Raw genomic sequence first — 23,025 nt, forward strand, 5'->3', positions numbered from 1 at the left:
AAGAGACATTTTTAAAGAAGACACACAGATGACCAACAGGTACATGAAAAGATGCTCAGCACCACTCATCATCAGGGAAATGCAAATCAAAACCACAATGAGATATCATTTCACATCTGTTAGAATGGCTATTATTAAGAAGATGAGAAATAATAAGTGTAGGCGAGGATGTAAAGAAAAGGGAACCCTTGTGCATTGTTGGTGGGAATGTAAATTGGTGCAGCCACTGTGGGAAACAGTATGGAGGTTCCTCAAAAAATTAAAGATAGAACTACCATGTGATCCAGCAATTCCTCTGCTGGGTATCTATCCTAAGAAAAGACAAACACTAATTTGAAAAGCTATATGCACCCCCATGTTCATTGTTATAATAGCCAAGACATGGAAACAATTGAAGTACTTGTCTTCCTATGGATGAATGGATAAAGAAAATGTGGTATATAGATATGATTGAATATCATTCAACCATAAAAAGGAACGAAGTCTTGCTATTTGTGACAACATAAATGAACCTTGAGGCATTATGCTAAGTGAAAGAAGTCAGACAGGGAAAAGCAAATACCATATGCTCTCACATGCGAAATGTAAAAAATAAAAAATGGAGTTCATAGATACAGAGAACAGATTTTTGGTTGCCAACAGTGGGGGTGAGCAAAATGGGTGAAGGGAGGCAAAGGTAAAAAAAATAAAATGAAATAAACTATAAAACTGTCAAATAAAATGAATATGGTTTTATATATTATAACAACTGTTTTCCCAGGTCATAATATGAACGACACTTTTTTTTCCTATTTCTATTTCAAAATTGCACAAGCATCAGCTACATTACTTTAAAACTCCTTTATTACATTTAATTGAACATTATCAATGACATTTATGAGGAGTAACAAATGAACAGTAAATCTGTGTTTGAATAAAACATCTCAGTTCTAATTCTGAAACCAAATCAGGAAAAAAAAACATATTTTAGCACAATAATAATCCATTAACTACACATCACCGTTAGGTTGCGTCTGCAATGAAAACATTCATCAGTGTCAAGAAAAGGTATTCCGATGATACGGCAAAAGAAGATTTCTCTTAAAAACAATGGCATCTTATCACTGCAATACTGTAGATTTTTTTAATTTTTTTTTCAACGTTTATTTATTTTTGGGACAGAGAGAGACAGAGCATGAGCGGGGGAGGGGCAGAGAGAGAGGGAGACACAGAATCGGAAACAGGCTCCAGGCTCTGAGCCATCAGCCCAGAGCCCGACGCGGGGCTCGAACTCACGGACCGCGAGATCGTGACCTGGCTGAAGTCGGACGCTTAACCGACTGCGCCACCCAGGCGCCCCTGTAGATTTTTTTTTTTTTAAAGCAGTAGATATATACTTGGGATAAAATGATCAAATGTATTTCCTGAAGCTCTTTTAATAGATTATAAAATTTCTATTTAGCACTTACAAAGTGACTCAGGAGAGAAGATTGTAAATATTTCTTCCTGACGCTATTCTGACAACTTCTAAGGCCAGATAAGGATTTGTGAAACTCTCTATGGTCAACTGGGAAAGGCTTAGAAGGAGAACCAGGATTCTTGGCTTCTCCTCCAGTGAATTTAGCTCATTGATCATCATGGTATCCAGTTTGCTTGTAGGTTCATTTGGGAGAGTCACATTTCAGACCTAATTCTATGTCATGTGATAGGTTTTAAAATGCTGTGCAAAATTTCCCTATACTTTCTAAACACCCCCAACCCATAATTTTCTCAACTGATCAACATTTTTATTATTGTATGTGTCTCCTAGGTCAATCTCCCAACTCAACAAGAGATAGTTCCTAGTCCACGTTTCCTGCCTGCATGGACACCAATACTATGTCGTGCCCAGGACTGTGGTTCAAAAGTCCTCACTGCCATAGCTAAAGAATGGACTAACCCCATCCGAATAACTGATTGCCGACCCCAACCTAGGTGGACACACGTCCCAAGTCTCTGCTCCATCTGTCCCAGAGGGAGCCGACTCTTGAGGAAAAGCCAAAGTGGGTCTCATGGCTCTGCAATCACCTGGAATTTTCAAAGGCAGCGGCCCTGCTGGAGAGGCCCTGGCCGCTGTGGTCGGCAAGTCCAAACCTTCCGGGTAGATGGACACGGGGATGTTTTCAGAAGCATAGTTACACCCCGAAAGGCTCTTAACTTCCTTTATGTTGTCACAGTATTTCAGAGCAGGGGGCTGGTAGGCCTGGTAGGACACTTTGGTGGTGGTGGTGATCACAGTCTGCAGTGCTGGAGCACCTGCGGAGGGAGTCGTGAGGTACCGACAGGGAAGCTCCGTGTTACAATAAGGGTGAGTGGACACGGCCTGGAACTGTCCATGGTCCGTCCTCTCCCCAAGGCCAGGTTTTCCAAGAGCTGGTTTCCAGCCATGTTGTTTACTGGCGAAATCAAAGCTTCTCTCAAGGCTGCTGTATGAGTTGACATTATATTGCAGTGCATTTAGATGGACCCAGTCCGTGTCATTCGGGAGATTGCTGGAATTTTTACAAAGGGTGGGATGTGTGTTTGGATTCGTGTAACTAGGACCTGCCAATTCGTAGCTGCAAGGTGCCCTGGGCAAATAGATTCTTGGGTTTGGATATTTCTGAAAGGGTGGCATTATGTCCGCTTGAAAGGTGGCAAGGTCACAGGTAGCTCTGTAAGCATCTGAGCTCGGGAAGGAAAAGCAAGGCTGTGCTGGAATAGGGAAGCCGGTGTCAGTAATTATATCAAAGTCTTCTGAATCTTCCAAGGAAGATATGTTGTTGAAATGTCCACTGTTGTCTTGATTCTCCCCCACCTAAAATAAAATGATATAAATTTTTATTTGTAAATAAAAATGTAAATTACATGAGCAAGCTCATCTGTAAGAGTAGCCAACCACCGAATAAAAACAAATTCCAGGGGCACCTGGGTGGCTCAGTCGGTTAAGCATCTGACTTCAGCTCAGGTCACGATCTCATGGTTTGTGAGTTTGAGCCCCATATCGGGCTCTCTGCTATCAGCACAAAGCCTGCTTCAGAACCTCTGTCCCCTTCTCTCTCTGCCCCTCCTCTGCTCTCTCTCTCTTTCTCTCTCTCAAAAATAAAAATAAAACCATTAAAAAAACCACTTCCAGTTAGTGGGTTCTGTGCCGTGTTACAGCACTGCTCAGGTACGTGATTTGGGCACAGGGCCCAAGGGCTGTAGAACTTAAGCTTGCTCGGGCATGAATAGCCTGCTGAATGAAGAGGGTTCATGGGTAGTTGGGAAGGGTGGGTCTGAGTGGTAGACGGTTCTGTGTTTCCTCATCCTATGTTTATAATCATAGAGACACAGACCTGGGTTCAAATCCTGCCTCTGTCCCTCATGAGTTGAACAAGTTACTTAACCTCTCCGAGCTTCAGATGCCTAATTAAAATTTAAAAAAAAAAGAATTAAGACTGTTGAAGAAGAAAAAATAAAGTTAGCACAGTTGATCTGGTGTCTTTGCGCATAAATAGAAACTTTTGGCCTCCCAGAGCCTCTTACCCCTACCTTGCAAGTGCTGAGAATTGCAGGTAACTCTAACTGGACAAATAAAATTAAAAGTTAGTACGGGAAAGATAAGTTCTAACCAAAGGTAGAATCGGCAAAACCGCAAAAAAACAAACGGGGCTCAAAAATAATAACCTTCTCTTTAGGCTTTTGTGACCATTTCGTGCGTGAAAGCTCTTAGACCCTGTGTGCCTGGCACAAAGAAAGTGCTCAAACATCACTTTCTCCTACCCCCAGACTAACATGTCTGCTTGGTATGCTTTGGTTGAAAAGCCAAACTGGATCACTTTGCTCCAAGAAATTTTATCTGTTCTATGTAAATAAGGCCAAGGACCCTACACTCTCAAGGATGTGCTGTTAACTCACTGTTGGTATGCGCATGTTTCTCTCGTTATTAAAAATGGGTAACTGCCCTTGTATACGGATATCCGCACACACCCTCATTGTATCATTGACAGTAGAAATGGTTTGCTTTTTTTTTTTTTTTTTTTTAGAAAAAGAAATTAGAAACCCTGTCTGAAAAGGGGTGTCTGGGTGGCTCTGTCGGTTAAGCATCCAACTTCAGCTCTGGTCATGATCTCATGCTTTGTGTGTTCAAGCCCCGAATCGGGCTCTGCACGGACAGTGTGGAGCCTGCTTGGAATTCCCTCTCTCTCTCTCTCTCTCTCTCTCTCTCTCTCTCTCTCTCCCCCCCCCCCTTTGCTCTCGGCCCCTCCCTCCCTCTCTCTCTCCCTCTCCCAAAGTAAATAATAAGTAAACTTAAAAAAGAAAAGAAACCCTATCCAAAATGGTGACTCAATGACATTTTGTGGGAGATATAATTTTCACATAAAATCAAACCTTTCTAATTAATTTATGACATTCATATTTTACACAATCAGTGTATTTTGTGATGACAATGAACACAGACTACAGCGTAATGTCAGCTCCCCATTACCTCTGGTTCTCGAATTCTCTTTTTCTGGGGTTGGTAAAAAGAGGCCATTTGTCTCTTGATGGCACTTCTTCTAGCTTCCGTCTCTGATTTGCTCTCCGGTCTTGGGTGATCGTGGACTCCCTTGGCCTGCATCAATAAGGAAACAAATCATACGTTTGTTCCTTGGAAGGAAGCTTGCTGTGTTTGTCAAAAATTGACTGCGCCTTTCCCAAGATCGCAAGTTGTTTTTTGTTTTCTCAAAACGACAGAGGAAAAAACTATTGAGCAGCGTCAGTAACAGAAATCTTAAAAGGTTACTTAGCAATCCTTTCACCGTATTAACTCAGCTATAACTATAATTTGGCTTAGAGCCCTTAAAGAGCACACACAAGGTGAGCTCATTTCCCCAGCACTGACTTCTGGCCACGGCGCTGCATTTGGGTTAGTCCCGAGTTTCTAAGGCACATGGCAGGTGGTCGGGTCCCTAAGCAGGATGAAAAAAATCCACCGCACATTGGAACACACCCCCACTTCCCCCACCTACTTGAAAAAATATCGCGTTGCCATCAAGCCTCCAGAAGTTGGTTACAGGGTACCCGCTGTGCCCTCGACAGGGGATCAGCTCCAAAGCCGAGTGGCAGTTGGGGCACGCTTTCTCTGCAAAGCCAGAGGGAGCGAAACATTAATAGCAACTCGGACTCGGTTCGCTCTGGAAGGAGGACGGGCACAGGTGTCGGGAAAAGGGATCTCGCGGCCACAAGGCCCTCACTCTGTTGCTTAAGCCGCGCCTTGTCGCAGATGGCGGGCCGCAGCTGCAGGCGGGAGCCGTCGGGCAGGGCGCAGGCCCGGGCGCACACCACCACACCCAGGCACGACTTCTTGAGGATGTGGCCGTTGTGGTTGTTGGTGTTGCGCATGGCCCAGCCGCTCAGGTGGCGCTGGGCCTTCTTCTCGTCGCTGCGGTAGATGAAGCGCACGTAGCCGTCGGGCCACTCGCAGAAGTGGTCGAAGTGGGCCGGCTCCTGGAAAGGGGAGGGAAGGGCCGTGGAGTTGGTCCAGGCCGCACCTGACACGCCACGCTTTGCATTTGTCCTGAGCACGGTAGCATGAAGAAGGGCCCCTTTCCATTCCAGAGATGTCAGAAACCACAGAAACTGTGCTATCACACAGTGTCACCTGCCGTTCTGTCGACTGGCTGTTCATCGATTATCCTCTAAATGCTGTCCATGTACTAGTTCATCTGGCCTTTCAGAACCCACACGACAGCAGGTACTTTTATTGTCCCAATTTAAGCCAATAGTACACGGAAACCAGAGAGGTTATTTGCCGTGCCCCAGGTCACACAGCTAGTAAGACGTGGCTCTAGGATTTTAGCCCTAACAGTTTGATTACAGACCCTCTTTGCCTTACCATCGTGGTATACCACTTCCGGGTATCTTTAAATGTTAAATTAAAAATGAAGACATTTTGGGGTGCTTGGGTGGCTCAGTCAGGTAAGCATCAGACTTCCGCTCAGGTCAGGATCTCACGGTTCATGAACTTGAGCCCTGCTTTGGGGTCTGTGCTGACAGCTCAGAGCCTGGAACCTGCTTCGGAGTCTGTGACTCCCTCTCTCTCTGCCCCTCCCCCACTGTGCTCTGTCTCTCTCAAAAATAAACATTAAAAAAATTTAAATAAATACTGAGCACTAAGCAAAATCGGTCAGAGAGAGAGAAATACATGATTTCATTCATATGTGGAATTTAAGAAACAAAACAGATGAACAGAGGGGAAGGGAAGGAAAAATAAGATAAAAACAGAGAGGGAGGCAAACCATAAGAGACTCTTAAATACAGAAAGCAAACTGAAGGTTGCTGGAAGGGTGGGGGGTAGGGGGTGAGCTAAATGTGTGATGGGCATTAAGGGGGGCACTTATTGGGATGAGCGCTGGGTGTTACACGTAAGTGATGAATTGTTAAATTCTACTCCTAAAACCATAAAACAATAAAAAAATAAAATACTGAGCACTGCTTCGATATTCGTGGTTGGTGGTCTTTGCCCATGATACGTGGTATGGATACTGTAATGTCTTTCTCGCACAGAAGTTGAATATAAGATTGCCCTTTACCAAGCACTTAGTATTTACCAGGTCCTGTCTGGGGCAGGGGTCGGCACACTTGGAGCCCTTGGCCAAATCCAGCTCGTCACTTATTTTGGTACACGACTCACAAGCTAAGAAGGATTTTTATATTTTTTAATGGTTGGGGGGAAATCCAAAGAATTATATTTTGTGACACATGAAAACTATAGAAAACTCAGGGGTGCTTGGGTGGCTCAGTGGGTTAAGTGTCAGACTCTTGATTTTGGCTCTGGTCATGATCTCACATGGAGCCCTGTTGAGCTCTGTGGTTGGCATGGAGTCTGCCTGAGATTCTTTCTCTCCCCATCCCCCTCTGCCCTCCCTGGCTTGCTCCAACTCTTCCTCTCTCTCTCTCTCTCTCTTCTTCCTTCCCCTCCCAGAAAAGAAAATTATATAAAATTCAAATATCAAGATCCATAAAGAGAGTTGTATTGGGACATGGCCATGCACATATGTCTACGTATTGTCTAGGGCTATTTTTTGTATATGGCAGGATTGGGTATTTGGCACAGAGACAGTATGGCCCACAAAGCCACGTTACGAAGTATCGATGATCCTTACAACAACCTTCCATGATGGGCATCCATACTCTTATTTTGTAGATAAGGAAGCCAATGTTAGAGAGATAACCTTCTACAGTGGCATTACTCGTATTTAAACAGATCTGTGGCAGCCAGACCCGACTGGCTTCACCCGCAGGGTAGAGGCCAGAAGAGTATTATCATAGTAATAAGCCATTTGCACCTTCTGTCTCTCCCACCACCCCCAAGTAACGAGATCTAACATTTGCAGAGCAAAAACTATTCTCGGTCCGACAATTCTGACTTGGCTACATCGTTAGTATTATAACATTTCAACAGTAGTAGGTAAATGGGCAGTTTTGAGTTCCAGTGGGTTCTAAAACCACAGGGATATTGTCAAAATCATCGTTATTACAAATAGGCATCATTTATCTTTTCTCAGAAATATTGCAATTGACATAAATTAATACGCTGACTTAAGGTAAGTCACAAATGAAATATATAATGATGTACTAACAACTCTAATATCTAAATGCTAATATCTTTGTTTTTAAAGCGAATACTTCAATCTAAGGATGTTAGTAAAATAGACAATTTTCCAGAAGAGAGGATTCCATCAGCGTCCCCCCGTAGGGATAGAGAATCATGCCCCCCCCCACCGTCTCATGCCAGCTACCAAAGCGGTGACACTGAAAATGAAGCCGCAGAGACCATGTTTTAAAATCACAACAAGAACAGAGGACTCCAGGATTGAGTTGCATTTGTTCAAATGTGTCAGCACATGTGCACACACAGTTGAGCATGCACACACTGAACTTGACAGGAAATCTGGATGACAGTTTAAGATTGTTATCTAGTTCCACCACCTGATGACAGATCGTCTTAGCCTGAAACTCAGGCAAATTCAGGAACTATCTCAAGGTCATCCAGCCAATGTCACTCTTGCCCCTTCAGTTAGCCAGAGCAGGGCCAGGATCCTGTTTCTCCACTTCTACTTCCCAGTGCACCTGCCCTTTTAAGAGGTTACATGCATGCCCTGCTTAAGAACCAGTCTCCTAAAGGAAAAATAATTCACATTTGCATCGCAAGTCTAGAAAATGCTTGAAAGAGGAACCATCTTCCCATTACCTGGAAGTGGCTCTTTTCTGAAATGCAAGATTCTATTTTTTTTTTTCCTATGAAGATTTCTGGATGGAAGTCAGTGAGAATGAGGTGTCTTTGCCATGCCATGGTCCACTTTCACACAAATGGTACCAGTTGACTGTAAGGTAGCAGGCTTTACAACGAGTTACTACAGGGGAACCTGGGTGGCTCAGTCAGTTAAGCATCTGACTTCGGCTCAGGTCATGATCTCATGGTTCATGAATTCGAGCCATGCGTTGGGCTCTGGGCTGACAGCTGGGAGCCTGGAGCCTGCTTTGGATTCTGTGTCTCCCTCTCTCTCTCTGTCCTCCCCCACTTGCTCTCTCTCTCTCCCTCTCAAAAATAAACATTAAAAAAAAAACCCTGAATTACTATACATATATACATCCAAAAAAGCGCTGATCTCTTGGAGAGGCTACTTGACTTTGCTAATGAATTGCTATCCATCTGAATATCAATATGGCAGATCATAGATGTTGAATAAACACCATGTCTCTTACCCCTATGCCACAACATTGCTAGAAGTCCACCTTTGCAAATTCTTGGGAAGCTACTCCCCTTTCCTTCTACCTAAACCCAAGACTTCAAAGGCATTTCCTCAGCTTTTGCCCCAAGCCAGTAACTGCCCAGCTCGGTCCCTGGACTTGACCCTAAACTACTTTGTTCCATTAAAACAAAACAAACAAAACAAATCCACCCTAACAGAAAGTGATTTCCTTGTCATTAGAAAAGTAAGCTCAGAAGTTATGTCCAAAATCTGGATTGCAGAGTCTCTGTGTGCACCTATGGTCTGGTTAGCATGACCATGAAGGCAGCCACGGCGTCTGAATAAATCACCCAAGTCATGCTATTTGTTTAAGATTCGAGCCACCCCGATTTATAGTCGCATCTTACAGTTTTGCTGCGTGAGAAGCAATGGAATCCGCATTTGTTGAGACTCTCTGCTACCCTTCTCATGAATTTCAAAGAACGGATCAAGAAAGAATCACCTGATTTCTATCTGGGATGAAGGAAAGTGAGAGACAGGCGTCCTGCTGTCGTCAGATGACTGGGAACCCAGGGCCTGACAGTCTCAGGGCTATGGGTGTGTTTCAAATAAGCGCAAGGAAAGAGCTGGGAGAAGGCAGATCACTAAAGCCAGCTCTGCCCTTTGTGGGGTCCCTCTAACCATTGAGGACTCTCGGGAGATGTGGGGGTGGGAGGGGGAGTCTCTCCTCGGTCCCTACAAGAACTTGAACGCCACCAGCCCTTTTGTGGATGGCCAGAGCCACATGCGCGCCCACACCGGTTTCCCGCACCTGAGGCATCTGCGGATCGTTGATATCCCAACTGAGCTTCATTCCGTAGGAGCACACGGCGTCCTCCTTCTGCCCTGCCTCCGCCAGCATCTGCCCCACCTCGCCTGCGCTCTCCGCCAACGATCCTGAAAAACAGAAGAAAAATCTAGAGATGTGCAAGGTGATGTTTTCCTCTTAAAAAATGAATTGGATAGAGACAGAGAGAGACAGAGAGAAATTTATTGAGAAATCCGGAAGTGGTGACCGCGGGGTAAGAGCCCTGTTCTCAGCCGCGGTGCTGAAAAGTCTCCATTCGGACCGCGGCGTGCGCGCCTGACCGCTGTCCTCGCATTTATAAAGACACACCTCCCCCTGCTCCGCCTTTCCCAGCTCCTCGTCAGCTCCCACCCTCCCGGCACCTGCAAGGCGGGTCACCGCCTCCCGGACAGAACTAGGAACGGAGGGACAGGTGGACCCGAGCCCTCGGGAAAGGGAAGCCAAGATGTCAAGGGGCGAGGGTGCAGGTGGGAAGTTGGAATGTCTCTTTTAAGTTGAAATCTCCCCCCCCCCCCCGCCCCCCACCTCGCCTCGCCTCTGCGGTTTCGGATTGGGTTTAGATGGAAGGTTTTGAGACAGACGCTTTCCAGACAAGTCCTCTGAGAACCGATACTCAATTCCCGGGCACCTTATTTAAGACCTTTGCTGTCTGGGTAACTGCGCCCACGCCAGCTAGCCTTTGGCTCGCGCGCTCCAGGTCTCGCGCTTTGTCGTAGCTGTTGTGAGTGTCCGGGAGTCCGTGCTCGTTTTTAGGGAGTAGTGGTGTGGCGTCCGAAGGAATGCCGAAGGTCCCCGTGAGCTCGCGGGCCTAATGTGTCCTTATGCTTCGGAGGGACTGCGCAGGGACGTAGCCTGGTGGGACAAGAGTCCCGGAAAGTGAGCCCGGAGAACCTTAGGGAAAGATGAGCTAAAGGTAGCTGGACGGGGAGGGAGATGGTGGTCTCTGCGGGCCCCGGGAGCTTAAGCTCCTGCAGGACACTTAGCTCGCTCTGGCGCTCTCGGGCGCGCGCTCTCGCCTTCTGTCTCTCTCTCTCTCTCTCCTTCTCTCGTCTAGGCTCTCTCTGAGCGTAGTTTCCTTATCTGCTTAAACAGGGGATGGGGACTCTCAGTTCTTAGTCGCCATCCACCGGAAAACAACGTTTTAAAGACCGTCTTTATTGGTATTGTAGAACTACCCCCATTCCATCTGGGGACGTTTTCTGAAGAATACTGAAGCCCGGTGACGGGCCCAGGACGCTGTGGATTCCCCAGGACCGAGACACGTCGTCTTCATCTGTTCTTCCACCTTCGTAGGGTGATTCCGGTACCTGGAGGCGCCCAACAAAAGAAACCGATTGAAATGACTTACTTCGCTCTTTGGCCACGCTGGGCGGCGAGAGAAGACGGTCTCCGGAATGTACTCTCGGAGCCTTTTTCTGCAGGCGGCACACTTCGGTTCCCAGCCCTATCCAGAGAAGGGCCGTCCCCGAAGGCCAATCACTGTTAGAGGGGGATTCTCCGACCTATATCCGTCGGAACCCCGAGGCCCGAGCGCCCTAGACCCAGGCATCGCCCTGCGCGCTCGGGGCGCGCTCACTGATGCTGCGTGGGACGCGCCGGGAGCGCGCAGGCCACCACCTCTTGCCGGACCAGTGTCTTCCTCTGGCCAAAGACAGAACAAAGCCGATGCGCGCTAAGCTCACAACCTGCGCCAGATAACTGCACGCTCGCGGTCTTCTTACCTCCCGGTCAAGGGCACAGTCAGGTTTGTTCGGAAAGTCAATTCCGTGGTGACATGCTTTTCGGGGCCACCAGCCCCTGACCGCGGACAACGCCCGTGACGGAAAATGCCAGCTTTGGGCAGTTTCACGAACTTTCTTCTTTCTCTAGTTCCAAGCTGGATTGTCTCCCACAAGCAGAGGCAAGAGTCCACGCAGAAGAAAGTGACTCACTCGTCCATCCCCCAGTCTCTCCCCGCCTCTCAAGTTCTCTTTCCGATTAATATCACTCTCAGGTAGTCGCCACGAGGATTGGGGAGGAAACCAAGAGCGTGTCCACTCTTCCCCCAGGGATTTCGTCCGCAGGTTTTCATCATATTAACCTACTGCCAAAAGTCTGACCACTCTTGGCATTCAGTTGCGTTTTATGTCGTTTGTCTTCCAAACGTTAAGGTTATTCATACTTTTCTTTTACAAATAGTCCGTTAATTGTGATAGGTTAAGATATGTATACTTTAAAATATTTAAACACAGCTTCAATACTAACTTAGGGTCTCCTGGGTGGCTCAGTCGGTTAAGCCTCTGACTTCGGCTCAGGTCATGATCTCACAGCTCCTGGTTTCGAGCCCCGCGTGGGGCTCTGTGCTGATGGGTCAGAGCCTGGAGCCTGCTTCGGATTCTGTGTCCCCCTTCTCTCTCTGCCCCTCCCCAGCTCACGCTCTCTCTCTCAAAAATAAATAAACCTTAAAAAAAAACAAACTAATTTAAAATCACCTCTGAGACTACATAGAAGTTAATTCCAGGTCTTACTGTAAACATTTTTTAGAATTGTTCTTGTCTCTCTAATCTTAGAATGTTCCTGGAGAGTCTTTACCCTTTAAAAATACAAACAAATATGATTTTTAACGTTAAAGCCAAATCAACAAATCACATGCTTTTTTTCTAAATGGATTCTGGTGTCCAAAGAAATGTCATAGAGTCTCCATCATAGTTTGAGAAAAAGTAAAGCGTATATTTCAAGTTGCTCTAAAATTATGTCTCTGTAAATAAAATAGGTTAGCAAAAGAAGTTAGTCAAAGTGAAAATATAAAAATACATAATTAGTGGTGTTGTCTATTGTATTGTCTCACATTTCTCCTGAAAATTCCACAACAAGCATGTAGTTTGGAAGGATGAATATTCCCCCCCCTCAAATTCTGTAAATGATTGATTATAAAGATTTTGCCTAATGTTAAGAAAACTAATTTTATTATGTTGTTTATCATATTCTTATTTTATTCTCTAAAAGAAAATGCACTTAAACTGTATTTTGGTTACTGTTCGTTACCATCCTTGAATTTTTTTTACTGCATTCGTATTTTTATTGGTTCAGAACACTTTATTGTCACAGCTGGCTCTTCCTTGATTACAATTTTGGTAGAGTAAAAGCCCACTAATTCAAAAGCAAAGGAAGAAGGCTTTGCATCTGCTAGGCCTAGATTAAAATCGGTAAATTAGTGTAACTATATTTACATCCTGTTTGTCAGGGAACAGCTATCAAGATCTCTGAAATAAGTATCATTTTGAACGCACCGCATGGACAGACCGGGCTTTGACACAGATTCGGGTTCTATCAGGTCTTGCTTGGATGCAAAAAAGTATCTTCTGTAAATGTCGTGGCACGAAATATTCGTAGCTTGTAATTAAAACACAAATAGATTTCTACACGAGGAACGTTTGGATCTGAGGGGTCGTTTGTTCGTTTGTTTTTTGTTTTTTGTTTTTTGTGTTTGTTTGTTTTTAAGAAAACGCCAGTCCAACTTCCTTTTGCCAGGGTGTTCGCGCAAACAGGCTAGGCTACCTAGTGGCTGAAACCTGGCCGTTGGTACACACTCTTGTCGCCTTAAAGCAAGTAGATAGAAAACAAGCAGACTGGATGAAAACATTTGTTTGCCTTTTTTGGTTTTGTTTCGTTTTGTTTATGACCGACTACACCGTCGTGTTCAAAAAGGCACACCTTCTTTTGTGATATCAGGAAAATTGTCACCCTTGCAGGCGCAAATCAGCTTCCAGTGGGGAAAGGCCACCTTTAGTCCGTCCGTATCAATATCAATGGACCAAAGACAGCCCAACCAGCCGCTGAAGGTGGAGAGGAAACCCTTTCCGCAAAGGGGAAATCCAGCAGTTTAGAATTTCGCCAATAAAGAATGCGTAGAGGACGTTGTTCACATCATCTGAACGAACGCTTTAAGGTGTGCGTGCGCGCGCGCAGGTGGCCTGACGACGATTGCTAGTTACTCGCAGGTAACGATGTTAGTGAATTTCAGGTGCGGGTTCTTTGATTAGCGTTCCCGGAGAGGATCGGAATCCAAACGCGGCCGGGCTGCGCGGGTCCTCACCGCAGCGCTGCCCAGCCCGCCCTGGCTTCGGGTTGAAGAACCGCAGGAGGGGGCTGAAGGCGGCGCAGCGGCGAGGCGCGCCACGGGCCGGAAGCCTCGGGATGCTGGCGGTGAGTGACCCTGGGCGGGCCCGGGCCCCCTGTGGTCCCCGCGCCCTCTCCGCGGTTCCAGGAGGGCGCAAGGGCGCACGCTCCGTCGGGCTGGGGTTGCAGAGGCTGGCGTGGTCGCCCAGAGACGCGGCACCGGCTAACACCCCGGACGCCGCCGGGAAACGAGCTGGACGCCGGGGAGATAGCCTGGGGGTGCGGGCTGGCTTGAGCGTTTCAACCTCCTTAGGTTTGCTTGGCAGTTTATTGGGAGCTTTCAGTGAGGCGGCCGGGCAGGATAGGAACCTCTGGTCCCTTGCCCAGTGAAGGGGAGACTAGAGGATTAATGTTTGGAAGGCAATGAGATGGCTCTTCTCAATTTGCCCTGGATGTTTTCCCAGCCCATTTCCCCTCTTGCTGCGTAGACCATGCAGTGACCTTCACCCATGTGGGCCCCAGACTTATGGTCCCAAGCGCTGGGACTTCAGGCTACCTGAACTGTATATGAAGGTCCCTAAGACGCCCGCGGCCCCGGACTTGGGGGGTGGATTTGTCCCTCCAGCGTTCCTCTCAACATTCGTTTCACCGAATACACTGCTGGTGAAAAAAATAAACAAGTCTGGATTTGGGACTTTGAATTTACCCAGTTTTTCATATCTATAAATAATGACGATAATATTGCAAAGTATGCTGACCTTCAAGGAGTTTGGTCAAGTCCATATAGAAGTAGGACTGCGTGCCCAAGCTATACTTTAAATTTTTTTTTTCAACCTTTATTTATTATTTTTGGGACAGAGAGAGACAGAGCATGAACGGGGGAGGGCCAGAGAGAGAGGGAGACACAGAATCGGAAACAGGCTCCAGGCTCCGAGCCATCAGCCCAGAGCCCGACGCGGGGCTCGAACTCACGGACCGCGAGATCGTGACCTGAGCTGAAGTCGGACGCTTAACCGACTGCGCCACCCAGGCGCCCCCCAAGCTATACTTTAAAAAAAACAAAAAACAAAACCTCTTTAAGGGCGCCTGGGGCTCAGTCCGTTAAGCATTGGACTTCTGCTCAGATCATACTCTCTCTCGTGAGTTCGAGCCCCAGGTCGGGCTCTGTGCTGACAGCTCAGAGCCTGGAGCCTGCTTCGGATTCTGTCTGTCTGTGTCTCTCCCTCTCCCTCTCCCTCTCCCTCTCCCTCTCCCTCCTCGCACTCTCTCAAAAGAAAACATTAAAAAATTTAAAATAATTAAAAAACCTCTTTAGAAGACATTAAAGGATTTTTTTTGTGTGTGTATTGTACTTTTAATTAATTGTTGGGATGCGGTGAGCAGAGGAGATGCTGTTATGTAACGTAGCACAACGTTCGGTGAAAACCAAGGTGGTGGACCGGGATTGCCCTTGAAGAGAAGTGTAACAATCCTCTATGTTTGGTGAATTCTCTTGCGGTGGTGGTTGATTTTTGATCCTTGGAGTTGCGGTAAAAGTCCTAGAAGAAGACTGAAAATTCGTGCAAGTCAGAAACCTAAAGCTTAAACTCCTGATTGGGCTTGAAACCCACTTTCCAAACCTTTATTTACGAACTCCCATTCTACAAATAGTTCATTAATCCGAAGCCTTCTGTTTCATCGTTGTCACTCTAATTTGCTTATTTTGTGAGACTGCTTATTCCAACGATGCTTGTTTTGTTTCTTGTGATAGTCTGTATGTGTCATAGACGGTACTAAGGAAGGTTGGAGAGATTGTTTTTAAGTAGTTAATTTACTTTAGACCCGTCATCAATGGCATGGGGAACAAAGTTTTTGTTCGGGATGACAACAGGAAGCTTCGTTTCTTTTATTTTTTAAAGTCCTTTAAGTTAAAGTTAACATACAATGTAGTGTTGGTTTCAGGAGTAGAACCCAGTGATTCATCACTTACATACAATGCCCCGTGCTCCTCACAAGTGCCCTCCTTAAGGCCTATCACCCATTTTCCCCATCCCCCCACTCCCCTCCCACAACCCTCTCTTCTCAGTATTTAAGAGCCTCTTATAGGGGTGTGTGGGTGGGTGACTCAGTTAAGCTGCCAGCAGGGGACTTTGCCTCAGGTCATTATCTCCTAGTTCACAAGTTCAAGCCCCTGGGTCAGGTTCTGTGCTGACAGCTTGGAGCCTGCTTCAGATTCTGTGTCTCCCTCTCCCTCTTCCCCACTTAGGTTCTGTCTCTCCCGTCCCCCCCCCCCAAAGAAATAAAAACATTTAAAAATAAAAGTATTTTATGGCAACTTGAAAATGCATTTCTTTGAAACATTTTTTTAAACAATATTTTTATTGCACACAGGAAGAGGACGATCCTTTGCAGTCCCTTCAGGAAGAAGATGGGAGCAGAATTGCCCCGGATGCTTTCTACGTAAAGATCAAGCTTCTTTCCGCGGGTGGGGGAGGGTGTGCAGGCGTGCTCTTTCTAGCTCGGTGTTTGCTGGGCTGTCCCTGCAATCGGTTTCTCCAGTTGCTCTAGCCAAGCTCAAGGTCAAGAGGCAGAGAAACCTCGCTCCTTCTCCTTCCCTCATCTTCCACATTCAGTTTTATCACCATGCTTTCCACTGTCCTACCAGTATCTTAGTCTAATCTATCTTGGGCCAGGTACTAGTCTAGGTGGACGGTATTGAACAAAACAAACAATTCCTGTCCGCAGGGAGCTTACAGACTGGCAGAAAGCCAAAGAAACAGGTTACCAACCAAAGGGAAGGAGTAGGAAGAAAAGGAAGAGAGTATCATGTGGAGAGAGGCACTTGCCTTACTTGAGATAAAGTCCCGAAAGATAGGACTAAAAAAGGTGATCTGGAAAGATGAGATTAGAGGATAAGGAGCCAGCCAGGTAGAAAGTGGTGGGGGGGGGGGGGGGGAGCGGTCCAGGCTTGTGCAAAGGCCCTGAGGCAAGGCACAATTTTATTTTTTAGGACTCTTCATAGGGAAGTCAGGCAGAAGTTGACAGATTAAAAAAAAGAGAAAAGTTGACCGACCAAATCATGCAGAGCCCTAGAGACCAAGGCAAAGGGTTTGGATTTATACTGAGCACAGAGAAGCCAGGTGGAGTTTTAAGCAGGCAGAAGTCTAAGTTTCTGAGTCCGAGGATCTGACTGTAAATCTCAGCTGAGGGATCTCGTGCAAGTTCTTAAGCTCTCCCAGCCTTGCTGCTACCCCCAGATAAGGAATCTGTCCTCTCCGGGGGGTGGTAAGGATTAAATGGGAACATCTGTAGAACACCATACAGCTGGCACAAAAAGGTTCACTTGTAAATGTGCTGTTGGCACGTTTAATTTCAAATGCTAGCTTTCCATTTGTCAGTAGTGAGAATAAGTGGAATTTGGGGCCATATGCACTAAACTGCTTCCTTATTAAAATAATATTGTAGGGGCGCCTGGGTGGCTCAGTCGGTTAAGCGTCCGGCTTTGGCTCAGGTCACGATCTCACAGTTTGTGGGTTCGAGCCCCGCGTTGGGCTCTGTGCTGATGGCTCAGAGCCTGGAGCCTGCTTCAGATTCTGTGTCTCCCTCTCTCTGCTCCTCCCTGCTTACACTCTGTCTCTCTCTCAAAAATAAGTAAACATTTAAAAAAATTGATCTTGTATATTGGTAATTTAGCATGTAGGATTGGACTGAACTGAATGAAAAAATCCTATCTTTATAGTACAGACATTTAAGGAAGTGTCTCTTCAAATATATGTATTTAGAAGTATATCTTCCTAATGTTCAGGCAGAAGAAGAATTGCATTCATTATGACAATTTGCATCCTTAGTCGACTTCCATCTGTAATTGTTGAGTTCATTTTCTTGTATTCTGATCATTTATGTTGCTTTTAATAGGTTTGAATTTTTTAGTGTTTTAGAATTTCTAACATGACTGAGGATAAAGTCTCTTCTGCAGATACCTGTACTTAAGTATAATTCTCCTTAAGTCAGTGGCTCTCAGAGTTAGCATGCATGAAGGCTTCTACCCTAGAGTTTCTGATTACTAGTAAGTCCCCAGGTGAAGCCCATGCTGCTGGTGGTCCGGGAACCACATTTTGCAAACTGCTATCTTAAACCGGCAAACTCAACCATTGGCTCAATGATTTACTGTTCAAGAAATAACGATCTATATTTGCCCTCTAATTTTCACACTGAATTACTATTGATAATGCTAGAAATGTTGCTATGAAATGTTCTGGGGGGAGGAAATAATTTGCAAACTATCAACTTTCCAGCTTCAATCGCTTATTATTGATGCCTTCCATGATAAAGGATTTCAGAAAATAAAAGACTATTTTCAAGAGGGAGCAAGCCACAGTCCTCAAAAATACAATCATCTTGTATTCTACCATCTTCATAGGTCAATAACTAAGGCAAGTAAGCTGTTTTGTGGGTGGAACAACAATGTGTAGTTATTTGTAATTCTCCCCCCCCCCCCCACATTGAGCTATAATTGACGCACATTATGTAAGTCTAAGCTGTATGGTACAATGACTGGGCTTGTTGTGGTAATCATTTTATAATGCATGTAACATCCGTCATCTCCTGTAGATACAAAATAGATAAAATTTCCTTGTGATGAGGGGCACCTGGCTGGCTCAGTCAGAAAAGGGGTTGTCAGTTCTAGCCCCACGTTGGGTGGCGAGATAACTTAAGTAAAATTTAAAAATCTCCTTGTGATGAGAACGCTTAGGATCTATTCCCTTAACTTGCATTGTAAGGCTTTATCTTTGTGTGGTCTAATACCCAGGAACTGGATAAAAATGAATTTCAGCATGTTTCGCTGTTGCTGAAATGTATTCAGCGATTCTGCATTGATGGTGTCAAAGAAGATGAGCCTTTGCTAATTCAGCAGGGACTGATCCCAAAGATAAGTGTCCTGTTTTGATCTTGTGTGGCTTTGGGTAATTTAAACGGGTGTGAAATCCGTTATCGAGTTTGGTGTTTTCTGTTCCTTTGCAATCAAATTTGAGCCGAAATTGATAATGATGTGCGTACTGCCTGTATCCATCAAAAATTCTGCACAGGTTTCCTGATGTATGTGCTGGGCAGGGCACTTGGGGAGTGTGCAGGAATGAGTCGGTCATACTCTCTACTCCCCTTGACAAGCCAGTTGCTGTAATAACATGTTTAAATTGGTGAACTGAACTTGGAAATACAGGATGAGCAGGGAGTAAGCTATTCTCCATCCCCCCCCAACCCCCCACCAAAGGTTCTATAACTATTTTAATAGAATTAGTAACCACATTGGACCCGGATAAAGGATCAAATACTTCCCCTCGCCGTAGCCCACTTTTCCAACTTCAGAGATCTCAGTTGAGTCTGAAAACACAAAGAGCAAACACATTTTTTTGTTCGTTCTAAGTCCTGCAGTTGTGAAATTTTATCCTGGTTCTTAGGGGTTAACCAGGGGGTACTATTATGAGTGCCTTTATATTATTATGTTGCTGGAAGCAACACAGACTAGGAAATCTCTTGGTGCCTCTCCCTTCTTTTATGAGATGAGATTCTGCAGCTGTTAGATGTTCAATTTGTTGGTGAGGAGGTAAGGGAAGGTAGAGGGGCAAGAGGGTGATCTGGCTGGCTCTAAAATCTTTGATTTTTTTTTTCTCCCACCCCCTGGACTCCAGTACCTGAAGTTTATTAAAGCCAGATTGGTTCAGGGAGATTGCTCTGTTTTTTGTTTTTTTGTTTTTTTTTTTCTTTACTGTAAATTCCTCTCTGTGGGAAGGAATAAAGATCTCTTGGTGGAGACCAAGACCAGGCTTTTCTTAACTCCTCTCAGGGACTTTAAAAGCACTTACGGGGGGGGGGGGGTAGATCTAAGGATTATGCTTAGGCAAATTGTATATATTTCATTTTGCATGTAGTGCTACCTAATTCCCTCCTACACTTACCAGTCCAGATAACAGGAAATGGGGAAAAGGAGGTAAAACTTGAAAGGAAATGGAGCAGGATGTCCCACGGGTAACTTGGTAACTTGGAACCACGGCCGATGGGTTTTTTTTTGGGGGGGGGACGGGGGGGGGGCGGAGGCAGGGGGATGAGTTAAGATCTACCTCAACCTGAATTTCCTATTTAGATTTTAAAATACCCTTCCAAGATTTAAAGAGTCCAATCAAATAAGTCTCCACTGGAGTTTTTGAAATCCGAATTCCAGTGGAATATGGAAATTTCTAATTGGTGATGGAAATTTCTGAACCGTAACTTAGCCACATTCTAAAGCATGTTTTGTTTCATGTAGGTTTTGGTCAAGGAAAATACATTGGTATTATCAAAGGGGCTGGGATACTAGCGTTTTCCTCACATCTCTTTACCTATACTCAATGTATTTTGTGGGCTTGGGAGGGGGATACGATTTGGGTTGGTAAGTGGAATGGTGACAAAAATGCACTTAAAAGCATAAAATTCTGCCTATGAATATAGGAAGGGGGAAATATGGCATTAGCAGTGAATTTCATTGTATAGAGGGACATTTTTCAGGCTATCAGAGAAAAGTTTGCCCCAGCAGGTGGATGATTCAGTTTAATGCAAATCTTTGCTTGATGTGAGATAAAAGGAGCATCGCTGGGAGCACAGCAGCGGCCCTCCAACCTGGCTGTACATTAGAATCACCTGGAAAGCTTTAACGCGCACTGTCTGTGTCCCACCACCAGCAATTCTGATTTCCTGGGTCTGTGAGGGGTCCCAGCCATCAGGGTGTTTCAAAGCCTCCCAGGTTTTCCTAATGTGCGGTCAAGGTTGGGACCTGATTGCTATGTCCATGGTCCCCAGCTGGGGGTGCTTTGGGTTCTTGGCTGCCAAGTGGACGAAGTTTCCAAGGCCTCACTCCTGTAAGCGTTTTTCATCACAAACTCCTCTTACTCCACGTTCAGTTGAGGATTTCAAACTATGCCCACAGGATTTTGTTATTGTTCTTTTTTCTAAGCAAAAAAAAAAAGGTCCAAAGATGGCCTTCACTTTTTTGAATCAATGTTGTAGGAGTTTATCTTAAATCCTACCAATCCTAGCAGCTTAATATGAACTTGCATATACGTTCCTGTAGAGAAACAAATCTCCAATTGGCTGGACGCTTTTGACAAAAGAAAGGCTTGAGGCATAGTTACTGTATTAACGTACTTCTCTAGCACGTTCCGAATTCTGCGCCTCCTTTGATAGTACGTTTTCTACAGCTTTCAAGACAAGAATTGCTCCTGTGTGGGGAGGCTCATTTATCTCTTAATCTTTAATCACTAGCCCCCCGTCTATGACTTCCTGGCATCCCTCTTGGCCAAATCTCCAACTCTTGCTGGTATCTGAGAGCTTCTTAGTGCCACGCTGTAACAATAGGTCTTCATTCTGGAGAGTTCTAGATGGAGGTCTTAGAGCCAGGTCGAATCAAAATGTCCTAGAAAAGCCTTAAACTATTTTGCTCTAGTTTTTACTGGAATTATGAGACGGTATTGAATAAGGCCTAGAAGTTTGAGTCTTAGAAGGTTGAAACTGTGTTTCTTCTCTCGTGTACATGGTTTCCTGGTTTGAAAGAACAATAGAATTTCTGACCATGGCAGATCCAGTGTCTGACCCATCCCTGATTAATGTGATAGAAGACTTCTTTGACACAGCCTTGGTAAGGATTTGGGTGGATTCGTCACTGAACAGATACCATTGGTAATTTGCAGGAATCTTCAAGTTATTTATAAAACTTGTGTTTTCTTAGATGTGGGTTTAACTAAGACTCCTATTTTGTATTTAGAATATTATATGAAATTGGGGCACCTGGGTGGCTCAGTTGGTTAAGCATCCGACTTCAGCTCAGGTCACAATCTCACACTCCATGAGTTTGAGCCCCATGTCGGGCTCTGTGCTGACCGCTCAGAGCCTGGAGCCTGCTTCGGATTCTGTGTCTCCCTCTCTTTGACCCTCCCCCATTCATGCTCTGTCTCTCTCTGTCTCAAAAATAAATAAACATTAAAAAAATATTATATGAAATAGAAACTATGTAACCAATGCTATGGAAGAAAAATGATTTATTTTCATATATACATTATTCACCTGTTTAAAGATGATATGCTGATTTTAATAGTGCCTGAAGGTCAAATAGGATTTCTCTAAACTTAAAAAAATTTTTTTTAATGTTTTATTCATTTTCTAAGAGAGAGAGAACAGGGGAGGGGCAGAAAGAGAGAGAGAGAGAGAGAGAGAGAGAGACACACAGAATCTGAAGCAGGCTCCATGGCCCAGAGCCTGATGTGGGGCTCGAACTCAGGAACCATGAGATCATGACCTGAACTATAGTTAGACATTTAACTGACTGAGCCACCCAGGCACCCCGGATTTCTCTAAACTTTTAAGTTTGTTTATTTTGAGAGAGTGCGAGCGCACAAGTGGGGGAGGGGCAGAGGGAGAGGGAGGTGACAGAGGATCTGAAGCAGGCTCTGCACTGACAGCGGAGACCCTGATGCGGGGCTTGGGCTCGTGAACGGTGAGATCATAACCTGAGCCGAAATCAAGAGTTGGACACTTAACCCACTGAGCCATCCAGGCACCCCTAAACTTTTTTCTACTGTATTTAAAGTCAAGTCCAGGGGCGCCTGGGTGGCGCAGTCGGTTAAGCGTCCGACTTCAGCTCCGGTCACGATCTCGCGGTCCGTGAGTTCGAGCCCCGCGTCAGGCTCTGGGCTGATGGCTCAGAGCCTGGAGCCTGTTTCCGATTCTGTGTCTCTCTCTCTGCCCCTCCCCCGTTCAAGCTCTGTCTCTCTCTGTCCCAAAAATAAAATAAAACGTTGAAAAAAAATTTTTTTAAATAAAATAAAAAAAATAAAGTCAAGTCCTGCCTGTTAGAGAAATATCAGCATTAATGGATTAAAGTTATAGTTGATAATGCTTCTGAAACATAATATAAGCCTTTTCTTTTTTTACTAGGTTATTTCCAGAAGTAGTAGTAAAGGTAAGTATATTATTTGCCACTGATTGACTATCTTTCATTAGTAAAATATTCTGGCATACAGTAAGTAAATATTTGCCTAAATGACATATAAAAGTACAATAGGTTTAAGTACATGGATGTATTGACCATCTAATGGTAGCCGTATTGCAATGCAGAGATTTTGTTGTAAAGTATGTCTCTGTCTGCCTTTTATTTAGTTTTAAATATTTTAAATACCTACTTTTAATAGAAATACAGCTGACATAATTTCAGGTGTACAACATAGTGATTTGACAGTCATGTACCTTATTTGATGCTCTCTGTGATGAGTGTAGTCGCTCAGGCATCCTACACCGTTATTGTAATATTATTGAGGATCTCCTCCAGACCGAGAAGGTACTCTAAGACCAAAAAAC

General features: G+C 45.1%; 2 protein-coding genes across 2 annotated transcripts in view; one reads left to right on the forward strand and one right to left on the reverse strand.

Annotated features, from left to right (window-relative positions):
• Positions 1-1,879: 1,879 nt before the first annotated feature.
• Positions 1,880-9,618, reverse strand: GCM2 (glial cells missing transcription factor 2). The gene is made up of 5 exons (XM_047101789.1): positions 9,529-9,618; positions 5,217-5,469; positions 4,992-5,104; positions 4,469-4,594; positions 1,880-2,815 (listed from the first exon to the last, which is right to left on the reverse strand). Exons 1-5 carry the CDS (start codon positions 9,616-9,618, stop codon positions 1,880-1,882), a joined length of 1,518 nt encoding a protein of 505 aa, XP_046957745.1.
• Positions 9,619-13,740: 4,122 nt separating this feature from the next.
• Positions 13,741-23,025, forward strand: part of SYCP2L (synaptonemal complex protein 2 like) — a 113,564-nt gene continuing 104,279 nt past the window's right edge. Inside the window, exons 1-6 of the mRNA XM_047101200.1 lie at positions 13,741-13,749; positions 16,033-16,101; positions 17,937-18,074; positions 18,452-18,571; positions 21,206-21,310; positions 22,606-22,630. Of these exons, the coding sequence (XP_046957156.1) occupies positions 13,741-13,749; positions 16,033-16,101; positions 17,937-18,074; positions 18,452-18,571; positions 21,206-21,310; positions 22,606-22,630 (466 nt within the window). The remainder of the gene's footprint in view (positions 13,750-16,032; positions 16,102-17,936; positions 18,075-18,451; positions 18,572-21,205; positions 21,311-22,605; positions 22,631-23,025) is intronic.

The sequence above is a fragment of the Lynx rufus genome, unplaced genomic scaffold (assembly GCF_022079265.1).
Source record: "Lynx rufus isolate CCGP_SWC_20201006 ecotype Redwood Valley unplaced genomic scaffold, mLynRuf1.p SCAF_6, whole genome shotgun sequence".
In the NCBI taxonomy this organism is placed as follows: domain Eukaryota; kingdom Metazoa; phylum Chordata; class Mammalia; order Carnivora; family Felidae; genus Lynx; species Lynx rufus.